At 39.6% G+C, this 20,991-nt stretch overlaps 1 protein-coding gene across 1 annotated transcript; it reads left to right on the forward strand.

Annotated features, from left to right (window-relative positions):
• The first annotated feature begins 239 nt into the window (after nt 1-239).
• On the forward strand, nt 240-20,278 carry mpl (MPL proto-oncogene, thrombopoietin receptor). The gene is made up of 12 exons (XM_052013234.1): nt 240-356; nt 2,011-2,137; nt 3,468-3,646; nt 3,922-4,079; nt 5,151-5,310; nt 5,593-5,701; nt 7,282-7,457; nt 9,897-10,045; nt 12,201-12,360; nt 15,271-15,361; nt 16,576-16,663; nt 19,664-20,278. Exons 1-12 carry the CDS (start codon nt 251-253, stop codon nt 20,276-20,278), a joined length of 2,118 nt encoding a protein of 705 aa, XP_051869194.1. The 5' UTR covers nt 240-250.
• Nucleotides 20,279-20,991: the final 713 nt, after the last annotated feature.

Raw genomic sequence — 20,991 nt, forward strand, 5'->3', positions numbered from 1 at the left:
ACTAATGCCTGGCAGAGGACTGGTTTCAGAATTGTTCATGGCTGGGTGATCAGTACCGGTTCTGCCAGATGAATCTCTGGAGTGGTCTTACTGAGGGTGTGGACCCACTCTGCCCTGCAAACCCGCCTCAAAGTTCATTGATTTCCTGAGGATGTGTCTGTTCTTACTTCAGCTTGTAAACTTCTTCTGTTCTGAGTCAGTCTAACGCCAACAGTGGAGAGTCAGAAATGTCTGTCGAGCTGTGAAAAACATGGTGCGCTGTGCAGTAAGGCTCCTGTTTGTGGCGTGGATGCACTTGAACACGGTCACCTTTATCTTTGTGTCAGGTGTGGAGAATTGGACATTTCTCCAGGAAGGTAAGCTGGATGATAACTTCTTAATTGTTTGAAGGCACAAAGATTTCTCTAAAAAAAAATTGCTTCTTAGCAGCAAACCACTAAAAATTTCTGCCAAGAGGTTTCTGTACAAACCACAGCAGAGAACTAAATTTGTTACTTGTCTTACTAACTCAGTTAATCATTTCAAAGTGTAAATCATTTCAAAGTGTAAATGTTACATAAATTATTTGCAAAACAACACCATTTATAGTGAAAATATCTGAAAAAATATGTTAAATGATAAATATGTTAAATACATTAAATGACCTTTTTGACTGGTATCCAAACTGACAACAATAATGTTTAAAAAGATACATTTAATCAAGAGTGGATTAAAGTTTAATACTTTAATCTGTTCTTGATAAAAGAATTTGGTGCTTCAACATAAGGTGCCAATTAAGACACTTTTCATCCTTCAACTGAGCAATAAACCCAGATTCCTCTCAGATGGACACATCAGATCCTGAGAAACCAGTTCAAATAAAAGGTGAGTTATCCACTGTTTCCTGGCCAAGATTTAAGTCTTCAATCAAGATCACTTAAAAAAAAGGATTATCTGGTCTTTATGATGTTTTCTACATTATAACAATGAATACATTCAAAATTATTTAATTGGCAATAAAGTGATTTTGGATATTCTGAGGTCAGAAATACAACTCTATTTTCTTTGAGTAACATCTTAACTAACAAAGGTTTGCTTTAAATCATTTTGAACTTTACAGACTACTAATCATTACATCTTACATATATTAGTAATTTTATACAAGTAAGTCTGAATATGTTTTAATTACAAATGTACGTAGTGTCTCTTTTTCAATTACAAATGTACATAGTGTCTCTTTCAGTTCACACAAGTTCGGTTCCCTTTGCAGGAAGACAATAGTACTAACAGTAAATCATGTAGATAAATCCAGAACTATTAGCAAAAATGTAAGGCATAAGGACATACTAAAGGACATAAATAGAAAGTAAGAAAATTGTTTAAAATAACTCAACAACTCGAGAACAGGAAACTCATTTCTTCTTCAGAACATTAGTTCTGTCATTGTGGTATCTCATCACATTTCAGAGATAAGCAAATATAAGTGTTGTGTTCTCAGGGGTTTTCCCAATGGGCCACAATGTTGGGTTTATGTCTCAATCTAGGGTGTCTGCCAATCTTCCACCAAATTTAGGGCAACAAGAGAAGAGGATGCTGCAGGGATAATTGTCCACTGTAAATTGCCCTTAGTGCATAGGTGAGTCGTTGGGAGTGCAGGGAGGTTGGGAATAGGTTACAGGGAAAATTACCAGAAGAATGGGATTGCTCTGTCAACCAGCATGGACTCAATGGGCTGTAATGTTCTCCTTCAAAGTCGTAAGGAAATATGGAAACCACTGCAGAAATTTAGTGAGAGAAAAATCAAGTAGAATGTAATAATAACAACTGATTTTATCCCATCAGATTCCCCAAAGGCAAATTGCTAAACCTGCCCCCTACTGTCCCAGAGGGCTGAGTCCCAAATATATGCCCCTTTCTTTATCCCTGACTCTTCCTGGCTTAACTGTTCTTATTTACTGGCTTAACGTTGTTATTTTCAGATAATTTATGTAATAATGTGAAAGAGTAACCTATTCTATTGGTTACCCGCAGGCACTTCATCGCTGTTGTCACAAGATGAAGATCTGAAATGTTTTACGCGAATGTTAGATGATCTGACCTGTTTCTGGGATAACAGCGAGGAAACAAATTTCACTTACAAGTTCTTCTACAGCACTGAGTATATCATCATATTAATACTTAACTGTGCGCTGTGTTGCCAAGGATATTACTGTGCAGAGTGTTGCTGAGTGATTTATTGATTATCTTGAGGCCACAGCTGACTAGTCCTGTCATTAAATGTGCCAGCTCTGTTTATCAGCAGGCACACTTGCAGTAGGTAGCACAACACTGTCTGTCGCTCTTTAGTCACAACAATGTCTGCATTCATGGTAGCTGGCATCCTGCTGAGTATTACTGATCAGACTTTGCTGGTTGATTTTCCCTCAGCTTTCCTTTCACTCACACCACAGTGTGATTGCAAAGTGTGCTTCAGAGAAAATATCCAGCATTAACCATCCTTTGCACAGAACTGAACAATTAAGAACTGCAGCAGCAACCTTTCTTGAGCAGTGGAAACACTATACAAATGTAGCCTCTGTCAAAATGAAGTATATCAGCCAAGTCTTTGGAATCAAGGGATTTAGAGGCATTGGGAACTTATGCACTTCACAGGATGACTGTCACTTACTCAATCCCACAATATTAATAGGTATTTTCATATGCTATATTTCCCACAAACAACTTATCCAGGAACATTTTCAGCAAATGAGCTTGGCCAGGACAAAAATCACAGCAACAAACAAGAAACTGGAGGAACTCAGTGAGTCAAGCAGCAAATGTGGAGGAAAACAGACAGCCAACATTTCACGTCCATTTCCCTCCATCCATGCTGCCTGACTCACTGAGCTCCTCCAGCTTCATGTTTGTTGCTCCAGATTCCAGCATCTGCAGTCTCTTGTATGTCGACAAAAATCACAGTGCTTGCTAGTCCTTTTGGACTTAATTCACTTAATATAGAACAGCATTTTGTTCTGCAACAATATTTAAGTGCCATATGGAACCAGGGCAGAGGAAAATCTAATGAAAAAAAATCAAGAAGAAAAATGCAGATGATGGAAATCTGAAATAAAAAAAACAGAAAGGCAAGTCAGGCAGCATCCATGGAAAGAGAAACAGAATTAATGTTTCAGGTCTGAGACTTCTTGTCAGATGTTCAATGGAATTAGGCAAGGTATAGAACAGAATGCTGATGCTCTATCACCTGTTTTAAACTATTTCACAACCACAATAACCCCTACAGAGTGATCCCAAGTGGGTTAGTTTCCTTGCAGCAGGGTTCCCAAGCATGCGAGAGTGTTGTCTGTAATGTTTCTATCCTCAACCTTGTTAAGCATATGAAAAAGTATCAGAGGGTGGGTAGCTGGTCCCTTCCTTGAACTGGAGGCAAGATTTTAATTCTACTGCAATTTGATAAAATCCATCCAAATGTCACTCTGATTTTTTCACAGACAAAGAATGGAGAAACAATGTCACACAACCTCATACAGAGTGCTGAGGAATACAATGAGACACGTATGTGCTGTCCCAGTAGAGGATATTGTGCTCTTTCAACCACTTATCATTGAAGTAATTGAATCATTTTCTAATGTGTCTAAAATCAGCCAATATGTATCAATCGAATCAGTAGGTGAGTGACACTTTTTCTCATCTTCATCTTTCACTCTCGGGTATAATTTGTGTCTGAACTGATATTAGTGAATTGTCTTACAAAGCAATATATGTCCTTGGAACATAACTCATACTTAAAAAATTATGTTTATTTTATCCTTCCTCATCTTGTGGCCCCTTTGCAAAGCCTCACACAATTAGCTAAATGCGATCGTCTTAATCGGCCTTTAAAGTACGTGCAAAGTTAAATCACTTCCAATTGCTTTAAAAGTTCTCTTTATTCTCTTCACCCAGTTCTCCTAGACCCGCCATCTAATGTCTCAGTGCATTTAAATGGCAATCCACGTGAACTCCGTATTGGCTGGGTCCCACCAAAAAATCCGGACATAAACGAATTTCTAATATATGAAATTAGCTACCGGAAGGATAAGTCCAGCCCTGCTTCAGCAAAGGTGAGGGAGATTCTATAATAAGGAGAAAATTCACTTTTTACCATGTGTAACGTACCTAAGTCTGTATATTTTTGAGGCACATAGTGACTGTAACAAAGGCCACAGTAATGTTAACAATCATTGCCCAAAAATCATTCCTGTGGCTAGCTGAGCATTCCATGTAACATGCATCCTTCTAAGATTCCACCTCCTACCTTCTCCAGCATCTGTAATATGGAAGAAAAGGATGATACACCACAAAGTAAGGCCATTTGGCCTGTCATGGTTGTACTGGACATTGGGACCATAAATCCTTTAAAATTAGGATGTCAAACTGATCTCCTTTTCTTTTAATAATCTTTCAAAAATAATTGCTCAACATATCGTTAAACTAATTACTCTGGCCTTTCCATTTTTTCCTATCTTTTTTCCTTCTTGCTTCTTTGCTTATTAATCTTCATCTCACAGTCATGCCTAGCATCATTTGTGGGTGTATGTGTATGTAAACATGTGTACATGTTTGCATGCATGTGTGTGTGATTGTGTGTGTGTGTGTACATGAGTATATATGTGTCTAGGTGCATGTATGTGTGTATGTGTGTGTTCATGAGTGTGTGTGCATGAATGATGGTGTGTGCAATCATGAGTGTGTGTATGGGGGGTAGTTAATGATGTAATCATTTAATAATTTATTTGGGGCACTCAAGAGTTCAGTGCCAGTTTTGTATTGTGTGATTGGTCAGGTTGAAGCCTGGAGTGAAGGCTAAGCACAATACATTTAAAAATATGCCGATCTAACTGTGCATCATCTAACCACATGAAATGTTGGAGAATTCATAATTGTTCATCAAGGTTTTATGATTTCAACTGATTCCCTGAAAACATTGCAACATCCCACAACCATGGTACGAGGGCTGAACAGAGAGTGTTGCTCTTCCTTTTCCTTCTACCCCTTAACTCCTTTGCCCTGAGAGAGAAGAGTACTTGATTCATGTGACTGGGTTCAAAACCAGGTTATCACCCCTCCCCCCCCCACCCACCCCCCCCCCCCCCAAAGTGCCAGATTAATAACTAGTAAATCTCTTCTTTCAGAGCTTGACTGTCAGCACCAAACAGCGTCATGATCTTCAGGATCTAAAGGCTGGAATTAGGTACATGGTTCGCCTGCGCACCAAACCTGATGGCATTTCGTTTGATGGCTTCTGGAGTGCCTGGTCACAAACAGTATCAGCTGTAACTCCCTATTCTTCAGGTGATTTTAAACCAAATCACTGTTGCTATGACTCCAAATGCAACTTAAAAAAATGAAGTGTAGACTTGCTCATAAAAAACTACATTACTTATAAGAAGGAATACTGACATTATGTACTACAAAAATAATTACAATTATGTCTTTCTATCAGATATTGGCCTTCAATGTAAAATGTAAATTACTTCACACTAACTTCTGAAAGAGTTACAAATGTTTTTTTTTGTTACATCGTGCCATTTGTCTGCCTGGTGACTGAAAGTTTCTCTTTTCATTGCTTACCAGATGAAATAAATTTACGTTGTTCAAGCCCTGACCTCCAGTTCATAACCTGCCAATGGAAAGTGAACAAAACGGAGGCGGGCACTCGTTACAGTCTCTACTATCAGACAAGGTAACTCTGCTGTTTAATCATGAAACATTGGTGATCCAGAGGTCTTGTTGGGGGATGGAGAAGAAGGTTGTGGAATGGAGGTGGGGAAGGGTTGACAGACGCAAGACAGAAGAAGGTTTGTTTGGATAAAAAATTAAAACCAGACTAGGACCCAACATGACAAGGGACAAACCAAACCCAATGCATGCCCAGGTATTTATAATTTTTTCCATATCTAACCTGACCTGAGTCATCTGCAGAACATCAGAAAAAAAGACTTGTTATGTGGCACTTACATTGTATTGATCAAGAATGGAGGAAAAATGTCATCATACAAAGCCAATCATCCAGAACTAGATAAAACTACTGAGCTAGCTCAACATGTCATAACAACACCCGATCCTGATGCACAATCCCAGGTCCTGGATTGAGTAACTAGGTGCTAGAAGGAATGCTGGACATGCTTTACCTTGTTCTTGGCTGGCGTTCAATAAGTACATTGCTGATCTGGTTCTCGAGTTCAGCTCCATTTTCCTCCTGTTCCTTATAAATCTTGACTTCTCTATAGATTGTGTATCTCTGTGTACCTTGGTCATGAATATATTCACTGATTCAGACCACCACAACTCTGTGAAGTCGAGAATTTCAAAGATGCGCAAGTCTCTGAGAGGTGAAATTTAGATAACCGACCGTATTTCCATTTTCTGAGGCATGTGGCCCACAGTTATCATCTATAACTTAAACAGGTGACTGCTTATTCTGAAACTATGTCCCATAGTTCTAGGTACATCCAGCAAGGGAAACATCCTTTCAGCTTTTACCTTATCAAGCCCACATTAAAAGAAATGTACTTGTTTGACATTACTGTGTGATTTTGTATTCTTTTACAGAAAGATAAGGAAAGCTTTCAGCTGGCTTTCTCATACATTTCAAAAGAGAGTTTAAGGAATTAGAGTATCTAGTTAAAATCTTCACTATCTGAACTGCTGACCACAAGTGTACAGACACATGTAAGGTTGCGTTTTAGGTCACCAACGTGGAAAATGTAGCAAATGTTCAAGTGGTCAATCACACTGTGGTCAATAATAGAACATGACATCTTTTCTTCAAAAATAAGAGAGTCTCCTTATGGTCAGTAGCAGGATCAATTGCAGACTGAAAATATATTTTATGCTCAGATACTGCACTGACACTTTATCTCCATTATGGAGAGGAGCAGAGAGACCTTTGTATGATTACCATGATATATCAGAACGCTGTGGAGAGGTGAGAAGAATATGAAGAGGGCATATAGAAATGGGTATGTAAATTCTGTGTCGTTTCATCCAGACAGTAGATTTTATTTCCATTTTGTAATGCGCATGGCCCACTGTTATTGTTTGGACTCTCAATTGCTCAATCAATTACTTGGAAAGATAAAGTGTTTGTAATGTCTCCTCTGCTATGTCTGTGCAAATTCCCAAATTAAATGAGTGAACAAGGCAGACCAGAAGGAGTGACTGCTCACTAATTTTGTCAAAGATTCATGAACAGATATCCACCCATTTTCTTACTTATGTTTTACAGTATTTTATTTAGTAGATTATTTATTTTTCTGTCAGACAGGTGGAGTGGAAAATATGCAGTAATCAAAGAAACACTACCACAGGGGATGGCATCACTTACCACTGCACGATTGCAACATCAGAAGCCAATAAGACTGTCGTTATCATTAACGCATCCTACCCTCATCACATACAGACATTTTATAAAAAACCCTTCAGGACTGAAAATGTTGGTAAGTGAGAGAGGATTAGTTACCATAGATACATTGCATTACATTGGACCACACCTGTCTACACTACACATAATTACCATCATGCTGTGATGCCTTTATTGTGGTTAACTTCTCTCCCTATTCCAGCAAACACGTATGCCAATGAAAAGGAGTAACTTTGCTTCAGGATCATGCACAATACTTTTTAAGTGAAATAAGAACTTAACTTTTGTGGCACCTTTCACGATCTCAAGGAATTCTAAAGCACTTGAAGAATGAAAAACACGATGATGCTGGAGGAACTCAGCAGGCCAGGCAGCATCCATGGAGAAAAGCAGGCGGTCAACATTTCGGGTCAGGAAGGGTCCTGACCCAAAACATTGACTAGTCCTGAAGAAGGGCCCTGACCCAAAAAATTGACCGCCTGCTTTTCTCCACGGATGCTGCCTGGCCTGCTGAGTTCCTCCAGCATCATTGTGTTTTTCATCTAGATTCCAGCATCTGCAGTCCTTTGTTTCTCATTCTAAAGCACTTCACAGTGTAACTACTCTTATAGTGTAGGAACTGTAATAGCCAGTTAGCACAGAGGGAAATGTGAAAGCGGAAAGTTACGTGGGGCCAAAGGCAGAAGGTCTGGGTCTGGCAAAAGAATTTGATGGTATTTGGATAATGGCCCCTTTCTCAGAAGCCCATTTCCACAATGGCTGTGTCAGAGCTCCATTGATAGCCCAAGCTGTAAAAGCAGCTGAAGCACACTTACTGGCACCACGCTATGTGCTGAAAGGTATCATACACTTGCAGTCATACAGCACATTACAAACTCCAAAGACAGGGAGGTGGTGTTGACAACAAGTGATAACATCCCGACCATCCTGCCTACATTTAGGGTGCCAAGCAGTCAGTACAACATGGTGCTGGTCCGAATTCCATTACCAGTCTCTGCTTGCCACAGTATTGCTTTGTGTATGGTTCCAACTATACCACCCCTGGCACTACTAACACAGTCCACCACCTGCTCTCGGCTCCTTCTGCAGCCACCTGGTCTTATTTGCTCCTTCTTTACCCTTGGCACTCTTCTTTACCCTTTCTTCCACATTAATCTGTGCTCTGCCTACTGCTTTATCCTCCCTGCGGCAGTTGCTCTCAGAACTGTCAGTGTTGTCTTGCATTTTCGTGTAGTTTCCCCTTTATTGCCTCCAGAAAATTAACAAGACTTCTTCCTCGAACTGATGTATTTAATCCTCTTTTGCTTGCTTCACAATTCAGTACTCCCCTGTGCTTTTTTTTTGATTTTGCACACCTATCTTAAGTATTTCTTCCCCTTAAACTCTCTGTAATTCTGCTTCAATTGATTAGGTGGGTTCTTCAACCCACACTCTGCACGTCATCTAATTTGACCATCATACTTATGACATTTAAATCTTCCCTGTGAAATCTGAAGATTTTCCTGTTTAAAGATTAATGATGTTAATATTGTGCAAAGTTACATCTGGCCCCCTTCAGGCTGCGTGGGGGCTGTTTTTAAACATGTAATGAGGGGATCACCCGGCCCACATTCCCAGTCTCCACCTCCAGTTGCACACTTGACCCAAGTTCCCTTAGCCCTATACCGGCAACACATCTGATCCCTGCTCTCCTATTTGCTTCTGAGACCTGGACTAGCTATAGCAGGCATCTCAAGGCTCTGGAAGAATAAAACCAACACTGTCTCTGCAAAGGAGACTCAAGAGAATACAGATGCTGGAATCTGGAGCAATGAACAATCTGCTGGAGGAACTCAGCGGGTCGAGCAGTATCTGTGGGAGGAAGGGAATTGTCCACGTTTAGGGTCAAAACCCTGCATCTGTCTCTGCAAAATCCACCACATTCACTGGAAAGATACGCAAACCTATTTCAGTGTTCCCTCAACATCCCTAGTACTGAAGTCCTACTTACTCTCTGACAGCAAGGTTAGGCAGCCCAAGTTGTTCAAATGGCTAATGCCAGACTCAAAAAACAGACACTTCATTGTGAGAGGAGATTATCAGATGAACAGAGAAAAAGTTTCAACAAACTGCTCACAGCATCCTTGAAGAAGTATGACATTCCCACAGGCTTCTGGGAACCTCTGGCCCATGCCCGCTCGAAGTGGAGAAATAGCCTTGGGGATGGTGTTGAGAACCTCAAGTCCGTGCATTGGAAGCACACAGAAAACCTGGCTAAATGGCGGAAGAAGCACATCATTTCAAAAACTACCCAGCCATGCCCACGCCATTAGCCATTCCTGTCCTTTCTATGGAACGGTCTGCAGTTCCCACATTGACATCATCAGCCACCTCAGAACCCACAAAACTAGAGTGGAAACAAGTCACCCTCGATCCTGAATGACTACCCAAGACTGAGGAATTCACATATTGCTTCTTGAAAAAAGCTTCCTTCACTGTTAATAAAATTGATATATATCTTCTTCCTTTATTTCAGTCCGGCCTGATCCCCCAAGGATTGTAAAGACTGATATCAGCACAACTGGTGGGAAACTACGTCTCATTTGGGAGCCACCAATCAAAAAGTTCCAGAATCAAATGGTTTATCAAATCAGATACTCTGAGGAAAATGGTACAGGCTGGAAGGTGAGTGGATCATTGTTTGGATCAAATTTCACTTCCATCACCTGTCTTTAATGGGCTGTTAACAGTCTCAATGTAGAATCAATAGATTTATCAATAGCGAAGGGGCTAGTGACACTTTAAGAGGATTGTAACTGGGAATCCAAAGCATCCAAACTGTATTACTTTGTACCCCCTCCTATTAAGAAAATTGGGGTGCTTGGAGAGCCTAAGCTCAAACTGAAGCCTTAGCTAGTCAGAACATACTCTTTCAAGCCCCATGAAGATAATGACTGATGTCCTTGCAGTTTTCCTCCCATGACACATACACCTTGTTGCAGAAACCCAATATTGGAAGACCTCAATTCAAAAATTTGCTTTAGGGGACTTGCAAATTGACCAACATGTTGCCAGGTTGGTATTAATAGAGCAGATGCCCCAAAATCATAAGTGCTTCTTCACCTGATGACAATAGCAATTTACTGGCATGCTGCACGAAAATCCACTCTCGTTAGTGCAACGTTTGTAAGCCAGCCTGCAAGGAAGGGTGAATTAGTAATGATACACCAAGTATCAAGGGTTTGCCGTATGTTCGTTTCATTTAATGGTGATTATGTGAATCTGTTCTGCATAACTATTCCTTGAAAAATATAGTTCATCTCCAGTATATTTACCTCCAAAACAGAAATGTCCAATGCTTTAGCCACTGGTCACATATTGGGAAATAGAAGGAAACTGCATTGGTGTTCAGTAAGAAGAAATGAAGAATACAAAGTTTTATTAAGAAGATGAACATGCTCACAAAATATATGCATGTGAACCTTAACTTTTTCTGCATTTGTTGGAAAAATGCCAAGACAAAAAGCAAGGTTACTAGTTTGGTTACTGACTTGTGAAAGTTGTTGGTTAAGTAAATTTAATATATTAAATGCTTATCTTGTATAGTATGAATTCATTTTCTAATAAAGTTGTCAAATGTGGCTAAAGTGATGCACATGGCTAATGCAATGAAATGGCAATTTTTACTGGAAAACATTGTGCTAAAAATGAATGACTTAAGTTGCAGCTGCATCACTAGAATTGAAAAGTATGTTGATGAACAGCAGCACTGAGGCTTTCTGTTTACAACACAATGATTAATGCGATGTGAGATGGCGCCACATTGCTAAAGTAATGGCAAGTCAAATATTTTGAAAAGAAAAAAACAAACCAAAAAATATTAGTTAAAATAAACATGCTTGAAATACTCAGCAGGCCAAGTTGTACCTGTGGAGAGAAAACAGATTTAATATTTCAGCTAGTTGAACTTTCATCAAAACTGGAGAAAGTTAGAAGTGAAACAAATTTTAAGTTGCTGAGAAGGTGAAGAAAGGCAGGGAGACCAGGAGAGAGTGAAGAACTCAAGTGGTGATGGTGCTGACTGAAAGGTAGTGGTACAAGGCTTCTGGAGGACAAGTGGGAGAAGACAAATTACATCTAAAATTACACTTAGAGGAGAGTGTTAAAAAAACCTGAATGCTTGAGATGCAAGATACAAGACTGGAATGGCTGATTATCTGAAATTGTTGAATTCCATGTTGAGCCCTGAAGGATATGTGTTGCCAAGTACAAAGACAAGCAGTTTTCCAATGAGATTATGTGGAGCTTTGTTGAGAAAGTGTAGGAGGCTGCAGACAGAGAGGTCAGAATAGCATGGGGGGGGGGGGGGGGGGGAAGAGGTGGAAAATTAAAGTGACAGGCAACTGAAACTTTAATGGATTGAATAAAGATGTCTTTACCTGAAGTAGGATGAGAGGGAGTGTAGTCAAGATAGTGTATTCTTTTGTATTATTTAGTGGATCGCTCTCAGCCTGACGATCAACATTTTAAGGTGATTGGAGGAAGGTATAAGGGGGATGTCAGAGGTAAGTGTTGGGTGTGTGGAACGCACTGCCGGCAGAGGTTGTGGGGGCAGATGCATTAGGGACATTTAAGAGACTTTTAGATAGACACATGAATGATAGAAAAATGGAGGGCTATGTGGGAGAGAAGAGTTAGGTAGATATTAGAGCAGGATAAAATATTGGCACAACATCATGGGCCGAAGGGCCTGTACTGTGCTGTAATGTTCTATGTTCTAGACAGTGGAAGTAAAGATTAGCTTGGACCATATATAAAATTTCATGATATTCCTTTCCAGACATTACATATCCAAAAGCCATTGCATAGTGAGGTGTTAGACCTTCCCCATGGTAAAACCTACTATATGCAACTCAGAGCCAAACCCAATGGACTTATTTACAGGGGATACTGGAGCAGTTGGTCAGACACTTTTACTGCAACAATTCCAGGCTCTATTGGTAAGTGTGGCATATTTTCATTATAGTAATGCTGACATTGTCGTTGATTCTGTTGGGCTGGATTGTTCTGGACATCACCCACTGCCTGGATTCCAAACAAACTTGGATTCTATATGTGCGAGCCATCTTGTAAGCAATTCTCTTTAATGCTATTTAAATAATATGTCACATTTCAGGCTCAAGGCTGTTGTCCAAGTGTAAGCTTATTATTCGGCCACCAAAACACAGAAACTAGTGTAGTATTGGTATTGGTGTTGGTATTGGTTTATTATTGTCACTTGTACCGAGGTACAGTGAAAAACTTGTCTTGTATACTGTTCGCACAGGTCAATTCATTGCACAGTGCTGTTACATTGAGTTAGTGCAGAGTGCATTGAGGTAGTACAGGTAAAAACAATAACAGTACAGAGTAAAGTGTCACAGCCACAGAGAAAGGAGGGTTAGAACTCTGCCTGTCCTATGAGTGATTTCCCTGAGGAATGCTAACTGTTCTATTCTCTCATTGAGACCCAGAACCTTTTCCAGAAATATGTGATCTATCCAGATCTCCAGGCTTTTAAAGCAACATGTTACAGAGGAGCAGGGGACAACCTGGTTTCATATCCATTTGATCTCCTGCAAACAACTCCCCAGCCCCCAACATCAACACCACCACCCCGCCGCCACACACACACACACACACACACACACACACACACACACACACACACACACACACACACACACACACGCGCGCGCTCTCTCTCTCACTCTCTCTCTCTCTCTCTCTCTCTCTCTCACTCACTCCCTTGCGCCCACCTTGTTGAAGCCACATTCTGGTGAAGTCTCAGGATGTGAATTCTGAATGAGATATTTGACTCAAAGGTAAGAATGTTTTGATTAACAAGAGGCATATTTTAACATGTCTCATGGAGAGAAATTTATCCAGAGGAGTGACTCAGATGTGCCATTGTCAATGGGTCTTGAACTTTTTTTAAATGTCTCTGAAAGGGACTTCACAAGACGATCAAAATGATTTAATAAGTAAATATATGCAATGAAAAACATTTAAAATACAAAAAGATACTTAAAAACATTAGAAGACAATAACTCACACACTTACCTGCCTTATCATTTTTCACAGGGCCAGTAGCTTCCATTTAAGCACCCTTGTTCATACAGCATCCTTGTCTGGAATAAAGCTGAGGTCTGTTTGCAATGTGCACTGTCCTTTCTCTGCAGCATGTTAATGCTCCACCACTGGGTTCAATGGTAGAACCAGAGGTCATGTGCGTTGGTGTTGTGTGGGATTTCAGCATTTGGCCAAGCATGCAAGGAAGCCCAGAGCTGAGGCCTAAACAGCTGATAGCCAAAGATTATAACACAAAGATATATCACTAGAACATCAACAAATTGTGGATAGTGAGTGTTACTAAATGCAATACATACTGATAGATTATATCAATTGATCTTTCTCCAAGTAACCGGCAACACAGCTCATTGATGACAGCACATCACTTTTGGCTATGCACACATACATTAATTACAGCGTAGCTGTCATCTAATTAGATTCAGCCTGCTAAAAGTAATTTCACCACCTCTCAGACCTATATGGCCAACTGTCCTGAAAAAATGTCCCTCTGTAGCTAGAGGAAAGAACCTTGTATGCATTAATGAGATCATTTTTCTTTCTTCTAAATTCCAATGAAGCAGTAAAGTAGTACTGAAAGGCCAGGATAATTGGACCAGGCTCCACAAAGATGTCATTCAAACTGGATTTTCATGTCACAAATTTTCTGTATTTTGGTATGCCATATAAATATCTGTCCATATTTACATTGGATATCGCATTCATAACGTTGTCCTGTTGTGTCTACATCCTCCTGCCAATGATGAGGTTGCAGTACTCCAACTAAACATAGGGTTCAATTAGATATGAGCACACCTTGTTACATGAATTAACTACTGCACTTAATTTAAAAAAGTGCCCTGCAAGAAGCAGAATTAAAAGTGCAGTTAAAAATGACACGAGGACTACCCAATGATGTTGCAAATCACTGAACTGAAAAGTAATTTTCACTCTGACCATATTTACCTCAGAAAATTTCTGAAAGAGCTTATAGCTATCAAAGAATATTACATTTTTAATGGACAAAAGCTAATCAGAGTGTCTGTGCAGATCCTGGCTAACATTAGACCATTCTACATTGTAGTGGACAGATAGAGAGGGCTCTTCAGCAACAAACAATCTGCTGGAGGAACTCAGTGGGTCAAGCAGCATCTGTGGGAAGAAATGAATTGTCGACGTTTCTGGTCGAAACATCGACAGTTCCTTTCCTCTCACCGGTGCTGCTCAATCTGCTGAGTTCCTCCAGCAGTTTGTTTGTTGCTCTATATTCTAGTATCTGCAGTCCCTTGTGTCTCTCGGGAGGGATCTTGCTGGTGGATCCACAGGTTACATAAATAAACCTATGCACAGGATTTTGAAGGGGCTTTCCAGCCTAGGGCTAAAGCAATGGTGCTCCCACATTCAAAGCAGGTAGGTCATGTCCAATTACATTCAAAGGAATGCTGACATTAAATTGAACCTATAAGCTAGCACAACAGTAAGTAGGTAACCAAATGAACCAGGGTGACACTTTCAAATCACCAATGCCGAGGATATTAATGATTCCATGGCAATGCAGCTGGAAATCCTGTCAGTGTCAAGGTCAACGTCATTCACTCAACTGAGTACACCCAAAATGAAATTAAGTTGTCAGTCATTCTTTTGCTGTTTTTGATATTTTGTGCCTAGAAAAGTTTCAACGTGCCTTATATAACAATATTCACTTAACTGCAAAATAATCTGTTGTATGGAGCTCTGTTTTGCATCATGTGCTGTATGAATACAAATATGTTTTGTCTAACATAACACCCTTTTTCTGACAGGTCCAACTGTTGTGTCTCTCGTTGTTGGTGTGGCACTTCTGTTGGCAATAGCACTTTTCGTGTCTCATCTCATCTTTCCAAATATTTACAGGTACCAGCTACAACATTTTCATGCAAATGTCATTCAGCCTCTCAGTAACATAGTGGTGACAATCTGTCTCTGCACATACAAAGGATAGATAAGTTAGTGGAACATGAGCAAACTGTAGATAGTGAATGTATCACTGTGCTCAATGCCATGCAGGTTGACAGATCATATCAATCAATCTCCAATCCAAGCAATTAGCAACACAGCCATAGATGACCGTGTTTCACTCTTGTCTGTGCACACTGTGTTACATGAATTAACCACTGTACATATTTTAATAAAATTACACTGGAAAAACCAGGATTGAAAATGCAGTTAAAAATGACATGAGGATATTGCAAATCGCTGCACTGAAAGGTAACCTACACCCTGGCCATATCTAACTGAGAGAATTTCTTGTAACTTTCAAAAAACTTTACTGCTTTGAGTGATGTAGTAATAAATATATTGGCATGGGGCCTGGTCCTATTCATTAAAGGAATCTTAGAACTCAGCAAGTAATCAGGGAAGTATCATAACAATCAGAAAGCAATCATTCTGGCCCTCAAATTTAAAAATTTCATCCTTATATTAAAGACCTCAGTGGTCTTGACCGTCTCTTGCTCTGTAACCTCTTCGCCCTTTGTGGTAGGAGAACTAGGCCTACCTCCAATGTCAGCCTCTTGTGCAACTCCAATTTCTTTTGTCTAACAATTGGCAGACATGCCCAGGACCTAAGCATAAATGTTCTACTCCAATGCCCTCTACCTCCATACATTTTCTCCTCAAAAGAAGACATCCTTTAAAGCCAGCTTATCCATAAGAATACCTCAAGATGTGGCACAAAGCCAAATTACTCTCCTATGATGTGCTCTTTCACATTTTTTTGTGTTTTATTTATTTATGGGATGTGGGCATCACTGACATGGCTGGCAATTATCGCTCATACAGAAGTGCCCTTGAGGAGCTGGTGGTGAGCCATCTTCTTGAACCATTGTAATCCCTTTTGTGAAGGTGCTCCCACAATGCTGTTGAGTAGGAAATCCTAGGATTCAAACCCATCAACAATGAAGGAATAAAGAAATGGTGATATATTTCTGTTTAACGAAATGGATATCTTTGTTTTAGATGTAGTTGTTTTCAGTATTTAGAAGATAATCTGTGCTGAGAGGATGCTGATGTACCTTTAGCCAAAAAAATACTGATAATTTTTTATGACTGCAATCTTTTCTTCTCAGTAATATGAAGAAAAAGCTGTGGCCACAGATTCCAAACCTAGAGAGACTGTTGGAGGGATACCTCACTGATTTCCAGAAGTACTCCCAAGTAAGATGGTAATTTAGTAATACAAACAATGCTGTTATCAAGACACATCAAAATCATTTTATTTGCTTAGAAGGAAAATAATTGATAACATGGTATAACTTGAAGTTATTTTTTCAATGCAGGGAAGAAGGATGAATAGAGGAGATATTAAGTGCTTTTTCACCATTAAAACAAAGAGCATGACATTGGGGTATAAAAGGAGTTATGGGGTAATTAAATAGAATTAATGTAAATAAATAAGTTACATTGACAAAGTGGTGGAATTGAAAATGGAGAAGTCACTTGGTCCAACTGACAGACACACTAGAATAGTGAATGAAATAGCAGAGGTTCTGAACGTAATCTTTTCAACATTTGTAAGAAAGAAAATGTGTCAGAAGACTGGAAGGTTATCCACACAACCTGCCTGTTCAAGTTCAAGTTTATTGTCAAGGGCCTACATGCCCAGGGTATAAATGCCATGAAAATTAGCTTTTTGCTGCAGCAGCACAGTACATTACAAACATAAGTTAACGTAAATTTAAATTAACATAAATTATATGCGACTAACATGACAAATTAAACAAAATAAACATAATAACATTAGTGCAAGATTGGAGAAAGGAATAATGCATCTAACTATAGACAGTTTAATGTCAACTGTGGGGAAATTCCTATCATATGGGAAAAACTTGAACAAGGATAAATAAAGATCAGTCAGTAAGGATTTGTAAAGGACAAGTGGTCTCTGACAAATGTTAAACATACGTTCTTTAATCAATCAAAGGCTGTGCTGGCATATTGAAGGCAATGATGAATATCATTTTCAATGTCTGCCTTTACAAACGGATAGTTTGTTTGGTGGTGCACTCCTCCCACAGTTTACGCAGGACTTTTGTGTACTCCCAGAGCATGGCCTCAAAACTCTCGATACCATCTCAAGTTCTCCATCTCCACTTTGAGCAATTATGGACCAAAGATTCCCAGGAGTCAGTGGGGAACTTCAAATGTGTCATTGAATATTTTCCTTAGTCTGCCCGACAATCTCAGAACAAAGTATCAATTTCAGGTGTCAGATATGTAAATAATGTGGCCTGCCCAATGTAACTGACTGTGTGTATGTAGAACCTCAATGCATTTGAATTTTGCAGACACAGCACTGGTGATATCCATCCTGTGCCATGACTAACTTGCTGTAGTTAGACCAGGTCTCAGAAGCCTATAGGAGGGCAGGGATCATTGCTATCCAGTAGACCATGAGCTTGTTGAATATGCCTTCCTAACCACCTTATCTACCTTTGTTACAACCTTCAAGGATCTTTGGGCTTGTACACCAAGGTCCTTCTGTTCCTCAATATTCCCTAGAATCCTACCATTCATGATGAATGGCCTTGCCTCATTAGTACTCCCAAAGTGCATCACCTCACATTTATCTGGATTAAACTGCATCTGCCATTTCTCAGCCCATTTCACCAACACATTAATGTCACTTGTAGCTTAAGACTACCTCCACACTGGCACAGAGGAGGAGTTGAGGCCTGGGGTTGATCATCCATATTCAATTTGAATGACAGAGCAGGCTTGAGGTCCAGGTGACTGATTCCTGCTCCTACTTTCTTGTGTTCTGCATGGGATTAAATTAGTAGGCCTGCCAGGATAGAAGGCAGGCTAAAGTGCAGGATACATAAACAATGGTTCCTTTCAGAACTTAGAATTGTGTCCAGTACCTTTATAAATCTTTAAATTTTCTGGACTTATGTATCAGAAGTACAAAATCAAAATTTGTAGCTCACATGAAGATGGTAAACATGGAAAATTATGTAACTGACTTCAGAAATTTCTACATATGTCAACAGACGGCACAAGTAAATATCAGATGAAACAATGCAGATGATGGTGAGTTGAACGAGGAAAAGAAATATAATATTAAAAGGAGCAGAAGAGCAGAGAGACATAAATATATAAATCTTAATTTTATAAATAAAATTGAATATAAAGCTTAAGGACAAAAGCAAACTGGTTATGTTAATCTACGCGCAGCTCCAATATGAATTATGGCTAGATTACTGTCGGAAGATGATTTCCAATATAGGGTAGTCTAGGAGTAGAGTCATGGAGTTATATGGCATGGAAACAGGGCCTTCAACCCAAATAGTCCATGCCAACCAAGGTGCCTTCTTGAGCTAGTCCCATTTGCCTGCATTTGACCTTTATCCCTCCAAACCTTTCCTATCCATGTACCTCTCCAATTATAATTGAAACAATGTTGCTTCCTTCCCCAAATCCATAAATTCTGCTGAACTTTATTCACCAATGTGTAGAAAACATCACAAGATGCAGGTGGGTGATATACTCAGAATGACTTAGACCCAATGTACCCATCTTGTACAAACCAAATTACATCTCTAGAAATATGAACAACTCTGAATCTGACTGAGTTTTCTGAGGAGGTATCCAAGGAGATTAATGAAGGCATGGCAGTAAATGTTGTCCATGTGGACTTTGGTAAGGCTTTTGACAAGGTCCTGTATGGTAGGCTGGTCCAGAAGGTTAAGGCACAGAAATATGTCTGGTGAACTGGATCCAAATTTGATTGGGTGATAGGAGGCAAAGGGTAGGGGTCGAAGGCGTTTTCTGACTGGAAATCTGTAACAAGTGGTGTACCGCAGGGATTGGAGCGGGGATTTTTTTTTGTTTGTAATGTATTTAAATGACTTGGATGAGAATGTGGAGGGTATGATTAGTAAGTTTGCAGACACCATAGAAATTTTTGTAATTGTAGGTAATAAAGAAGGTTGTTTAAAGATCCAGCTGGACATTGATCAGCTGGAGAGTTGGGCAGAGAAGTGGCAAATGGAATTTAATCCAGACAAGTGCAGGGTAATGTTTTAATTAACCGAATGAGCAAATATTCCATGAAGCTTCATTTTGACGAGATCCGTTGATTCAATGCAACAAGTGTGAGGAAAATGTTAAGGGAAATAACAACAATGAAAAGTCGTAATCTTTTTCTGTTCCCAGCCCTCGCAGCCCACCTGTGACAAACCTGTCGACAATGAGCCCCTCCCTTCAATTCTGGAAATCATTTCTGAAGGAATTGGAAATGATGGCAAGAAGTGTGTGGAAAAGCAAGAGGGTACTTGTCAAAAGCAACACGCCAGTGAATCCCCCACCACCAACCTGCAGGAAGGGGAGTCAGATGATGAGACTGAGGGCTCCAACAACAGTAATCAGAACTATATTTTTTTGGATCTGCAAGACTCATCGTCTCTTCCTCAGGAAGATACAAATTTTCACAAGAGGGACAAAAGTAGTTCACTGCATGACTCCCAGTCACAAAGGTGGCCTCCTGCCCCTGACTCAAAGAGTCATAAAGGACACGTCCAAAATGACATCAGCGGGAATAAGCAGCTCTCCCCATTACAACCAGTTAATGTCACCGGCCTAAAACAACATCACCCAACACCGTTGGTCAGTTACGATGATGTGCTCCAGCTCTTTGCTCACTTGCATTTCCCAGTGCCATTTGATTATCGATCAATGAGCGCGACAGATATTTCAAACCATTCGTATCTCCTACTTTCCGATTTGGAGCCAAATATTTTCTCCCAACAGTGCTCTCTAATCAAGGAGTAAGCTATGTAGTCAAGTATACAATAGCATGAAGGTAACATAACAGAAGTGTCAGTGGTTGAAAATCTATGTTGACAAATAGGTCACTCGTACTAAATGTTGTGGTCTGTTTCTCCTTTTCTAAGCCAGTTAAATGCTTATCTCTGCCTATCAATTATGTGGAAAGACTTAATTAAGGTTTCCTTTCATTGTTGATTAAAGAATTATTCTCTCACTTTACCATGATTAAGTAAAACAGGCTTTGATTACTCTGAAAAAGGATTGAAATCAGATAAAAGTACACTCATTCTCTCTATACACCTAACAAGACATAAATTTTGACATAACATGTAGTAATAGTGCAAAATTGTCTTATGTTTCCTGTGAATAAACACCTCATATTATCAAAGGATATAGGAAATATTGCAGAAATTTGCTTGATTTTCATTTAAGTAGTTGGAAACCTGTATAAAAACAAGTCCAAGAATTTTTGATAAACACAGGGTTAGTAAGGTTGCACCCATGAGAACAACAATTACCACGTTTAACCATTTTTAATTTAAATTTATCTCCAGGGAGATAGGCAAAAATTAACAAAGGCCTCAGACAGAGTGAGAGTGTTTCACGAACGTTTAATTAATTTGTTTAATTGATATGTACAACTGTATGACTCTATTTTCTATCTGTCTTCATGGAAGAAGACACAGAAAATCTCTTGGAAATAGAGTGAACGAGGA

The sequence above is a fragment of the Pristis pectinata genome, chromosome 3, assembly GCF_009764475.1.
Source record: "Pristis pectinata isolate sPriPec2 chromosome 3, sPriPec2.1.pri, whole genome shotgun sequence".
Taxonomy (NCBI): Eukaryota; Metazoa; Chordata; class Chondrichthyes; order Rhinopristiformes; family Pristidae; genus Pristis; species Pristis pectinata.